This window comes from Vipera berus (assembly GCF_964194415.1).
Source record: "Vipera berus genome assembly, chromosome: 7".
Taxonomy (NCBI): Eukaryota; Metazoa; Chordata; class Lepidosauria; order Squamata; family Viperidae; genus Vipera; species Vipera berus.
The window spans coordinates 75,675,778-75,681,079 of NC_138209.1; the positions used below are offsets into that span (position 1 = coordinate 75,675,778).

The following is a 5,302-nucleotide window of genomic DNA, read 5'->3' on the forward strand; positions in this document are numbered from 1 at the left end:
AAGTGTCTGAATTTTTCATCATGTCACCCTGGGGATGCTGCAATGGTCATAAGTGTGAAAAACGGTCATAAGTCACGTTTCTTTCAGCGCCGGGTTTAACTTTGGATGGCCGCTAAAGAAACAGTTCTAAGCCAAGGGCTCCCTGTAGTCCTTTTCCATGCAGGTAGTCCTCAGCGTACAACTTTAACAACCGTTCAAAGTTATGACAGACCCCCTCTCAAAATCTAGTTCGGACCACTGTTTTTTTTGTGTGTGTGTGTTTTTGTTTTTTGAAGTTTTTGCAGTCACATAATCCTTTTTAGGGCACTTGTTGTTGTTAGTTGCGAAGTCGTGTCCGACCCATCGCGACCCCATGGACAACGTTCCTCCAGGCCTTCCTGTCCTCTACCATCTTCTGGAGTCCATTTAAGCTCACGCCTACTGCTTCAGTGACTCCATCCAGCCACCTCGTTCTCTGTCGTCCCCTTCTTCTATTGCCCTCGATCTTTCCCAGCATTAGGCTCTTCTCCAGTGAGTCCTTCCTTCTCATTAGGTGGCCAAAGTATCTGAGTTTCAGCTTCATGATCTGGCCTTCTAAAGAGCAGTCAGGGTTGATCTCCTCTAGGACTGACCAATTTGATCGCCTTACAGTCCAAGGGACTCACAGGAGTCTTCTCCAGCACCAGAGTTCAAAGGCCTCCATTCTTTGGCGCTCAGCCTTTCTTACGGTCCAGCTTTCACTGCCATACATTGCAACTGGGAAGACCATGGCCTTGACTATACGCACTTTTGTTGACAGGGTGATGTCTCTGCTTTTTAGTGTGCCGTCTAGATTTGCCATGGCTTTCCTCCCCAGGAGCAAGCGTCTTTTAATTTCTTGGCTACAGTCCCCGTCTGCGGTGATCTTGGAGCCCAGGAAAATAAAATCTGTCACTACCTCCATTTCTTCCCCATCTATTTGCCAGGAATTGAGAGGGCTGGAGGCCATGATCTTGGTTTTCTCAATGTTAAGTAGGGCACTTGGCAACCCGTTTAATGTTAAGAACATTTTGCAGCGTCTCACACATTGTGAATTTGCGATGTTTCTTTTTTTGCAAGTTTCTGACATTTATCTCCGGTTTCCAGCAAAAATAAATAAAATAAAACAGTCATTGGGGAGAATTGATTCGCTTAATGACCGTGGTGTTTGCTTAATGACTGCCGTTTAAAAAAATGGTTGATGAACAGCTCTGGGTCCCACAATGCCTCACGGCCCAAATTTCAAGTCATAATTACGGATGACCTACCACAACATAACAACCCCAATGACTTATGCTCTTAGTTCCAAGCTCAATTACCGTCGTAAGTAGAGGACTGTCTGTGTAACATGCTTCTATTCCCCGTGAGCTAAAAATGGTGTGAAATCACACCGCATTGCTTCATTTCTTTAAATAAATGTATTACTTTTTTCTTCTCTTCCCCCTCCCCTGCCCCCCTAGTGCGGTCTTACATCTAAGATTATCCAGACTGGATCTGTAGGCACAAAAGAAAACGTGAACAATTAAACATCTGCAATTTTAAAGGCTCGGTATTGTGGCAACCCAAAGAACAAAATATTAAATAGTGAGATTTTTTTTTAAAATAGCACTCTGAATACGTAACTGGTGCTCGCTGTCGCAAGTCCAAGATAGATAATTATTATGACAATTGGTTTGGTGTATAGAGACTCTCTTGAAAATTTTGGAAGGGGGTCACTTTTCCTGTCACAAAGCACAACATCCTTGTTGTCCTCCACCGTGCCTCAACAATAAAATGGAGCTTACAGAGTCTCATAATTGAACATAAGAAGAAGCAAGTTTAAACTTTTAAGTTAAGGAACTGCGGTCATATTCACAGGGATAGGGGCTGATACTGGTCTAAAGTAGGGGTGTCCAGCCTCGGAAACTTTAAGACTTGCGGGTTTCAACTCCCAAAATTCCCCTGACTGGATAGAAGGATGGATGGAGATGAGAGAGAGAGGAGATAGATAGATAGATAGATAGATAGATAGATAGATAGATAGATAGATAGATAGATAGATAGATAGATAGATAGATAGATAGATAGGTAGGTAGGTAGGTAGGTAGGTAGGTAGGTAGGTAGGTAGGTAGGTAGGTAGGTAGGTTGGATGGATGGATGGATGGATAAGATAGATAGATGATAGATAGATAGATAGATAGATAGATAGATAGATAGATAGATAGATAGATAGATAGATAGAGACAGACAGACAGACAGACAGACAGACAGACAGACATAATGATAGATGATAGAGAAATGATAAAGATGATAGAGAGAGAGATGAGATGAAAGACAGATAGTGATAGATGAAAGATGATAGAGATGCGATAGATAGATAGATGATAGATAGATAGATAGATAGATAGATAGATAGATAGATAGATAGATAGATAGATAGATAGATAGACAATGATAGATGATAGAGAGATGATAAAGATGATAGAGAGATGAGATGAAAGAGAGAGATAGTGATAGATGAGAGATGATAGAGATGATATATAGACAGATAGATATATAAAGAGAATGATAGATGATAGATTGATAAATAGATAGATAGATAGATAGATAGATAGATACAGAGTGAGATAACGATAGATGATAGATACATAGACAGATAGATAGACAGAAATTTGTAAGTTATTCTTAAAGCCTGTTGCACTGTTTCTCTCTTCTGACGTATCATTACTAACCAAGCTTGTTTCTGAAATAGCGGCCCTTGGAATTAAAAGTACTCCCATTAGCCATGAGTCTTCATCATTATAAAGCTCCACCTGTGGTGCTCAGGGGTGGCCCTCCGTGTTGACAGAATTGATCTTTTGCTACTGTCCATAGATACAGGAAGCGAAACCCTCAGCTCCTTAAACTATTGCTTCTGGTGTGTGTATTTCTTTTTCCACAATCTCGGGTTACAGCCCGAACTGTTATTCTTGAGTAATACCAGATATGAGTATTATAATATTGTTTGTTTTCTTTCTAGGTCATCGATCTATACTGGGGAGTGGACCCCGAAGAGTGGCACAGCCCTGACCTTCAAAAGACTCGGATGAGGCTCTTAGAAGATTGCCTGAAAACATCAGCAGGTCCATGTTTTGTTGTGGGTATAAAATAACGTTTTATTTAATCAATCTAGTCTTTTTAACGTAGCGGTGCAGCCTGTTCTTCAGGATGCCTATTTAACGCGAGATCTCCTAAGAGATTTTGTTGGTTGTTGTGGGGCAGCTTCTAGAGATGCATCTCATTATTTGGTATAACGTTTCATCATCATCATCATTATTTCTGTATTGCAAATCAGGAGATGGACAGCTTGGGTTAAGAAGCGATTTGTCTAAAACATCTGACACATTCCTCTTTAGAAAGACCTCTCAGAAAGAATTTTAGCCTAAAATGTTTGCTCCCCTTCATATATTTTATTTTATTTTACATAAGCAATCTCACATTTTACATGTTCTGTTCCAGCCTACGACTGGCCCTGTTTGAATGTCAGGGACAACCCCTTTTTATAGTCCACAGGCTGGAAAAACCCAACCAAATTTATTTAGAAAGAAATCAAAAGTTCAAACAAGAGTTAAACCAAAAGTTCAAACAAGAGTTAAACAGGAATAACAGACCAGGACTCTAGCAGAAGATCTTCAAACAGTTGCCTTCAGCAACCAGCACCTCCCACACCTTCCCCTTTTATCAGCAGTCCCAAGGCGTGGCTTCTCATTGCCTTCTCCTCCTCTCACCAAGTTGCTTCATTGCCTTTCTTTGTTCTGCTCTGCTGCTAGCGTCCCTGAATAGATCCAGCTGTGCATCATCTACGTCCAATACCTTGTGCTCACACGGCTGAGTCTGAGGAGGAACATGATGGGAGGGGCCAGGCTGAGAGTCCTGCAGTGCATCAGAGCCTCCCTCTGACACCAAAAGCTCTCCAAACCCCTCCTCCTCCTCCTCTTCAGAATCATCAGACTCAGCTGCCGGTACCACAGGCTGACGCTGAATCACAACAGTACACTACTCTTTGGTCCTTATATGTGGCTTATGGTTTCTGGAGCTTATAGTTTCAGGAGCTCTATTTTGGAAGCTTTTCCAAAGAGAGTAGCAGGGTTTGACTGCTTGGCTTCAGCAAAGGGCAGCTCAACTTACAAGGTCCATCTGCAAATATTGAATGAAATAAGCTCAATGTTCATCCCTTCACTTAGAACTCTTCCCGTTGCCTGCTTAGTTGTCTTCCTTGATAGGGAAGATTTTCCAAAAATGTTCAGGCTACGAATCCAGTTAAGGTGCCTAATTAGTCACCAGAAATCAAGTTCCGGTGATAGAAAATTGGCCAGGTTCAAATTAAAGCCTTGTAGGAATATAACCAAATCATCGGCAAATGCCCTCCATTTATAAGCTTCTTTCTTAACATTTAGACTCGTGATTCTCACATCTCGCCTAATCTCTCTGTTCAAAACTGCCAGCACCAAAATAAACAACGGAGGCATCTTTGTCTTCCTTTTGAATTTCACATGAATTAGTTAAATCACCATTAATAACCATTTTTGCTTGCTGCGATGAAGAAATAGCTTTGACTCCTTGAATAAAATTCTCTCCAAAATCCATTTCTTCTTCCAGGACTTTAAACATAAAAGCCCAATTTAGATGGTCAAAGGCCTTCTCCGCATCTAAGAATATTAGATGTGCCTGATGCTCTTTATGGTATCGTAAATATTCCACGATTCGTATTTTATATTATAAGTGAATTTTTTTTAAAAAAAAGGTTATTAAAAAAAAATCCAAATTAATGGCTTGTTACATGATTCCACGAAGTTCTCACGAGCCTTGGGCTTTGCAAAACACAGTTTGATAATTTCTGCTTTAAGATTAACTCATTTCTTCTTTACATTTATTTATTTGATATGACGCCTCTTTTTCTTGGGTTGTTTTGGTTCGTTTTTCATTTTTGCATGTTTTACTAGAGATTCTCTTATTTCTACAAGAGTCTACAAGACTCTCTCTTTCTCTCTCTCTCTCTCTCTCTTTCTCTCTGTCTCTGTCTCTCCTCTCTCCTCTCTGTCTCTTTCTCTTTTCTCTCTCCTCTCTCTCTCTCTCTCTGTGTCTCTCTGTGTGTGTGTGTGTGTCCCTCCCTCTCCCTCTCCCTCTCCTTTTCTCTCTCTCTCTTCCTTTCTCTCTCCTCTCTCTCTCTCTCTCTCTGTCTCTCTCTCTCTCTGTGTCTCTCTGTGTGTGTGTGTGTCTCCCTCCCTCCCTCTCCCTCTCCTTTTCTCTCTCTCTCTTTCCTTTCTCTCTCCTCTCTCTCTCTCTC

General features: G+C 41.1%; 1 protein-coding gene across 1 annotated transcript in view; it reads left to right on the forward strand.

The window, feature by feature from the left end:
• NWD2 (NACHT and WD repeat domain containing 2) overlaps positions 1-5,302 on the forward strand; it is a gene marked incomplete at both ends in the record, with an annotated part of 54,025 nt that overhangs the window by 31,545 nt on the left and 17,178 nt on the right. Inside the window, one exon of the mRNA XM_081332107.1 lies at positions 2,996-3,112. Within this exon, the coding sequence (XP_081188233.1) occupies positions 2,996-3,112 (117 nt within the window). The remainder of the gene's footprint in view (positions 1-2,995; positions 3,113-5,302) is intronic.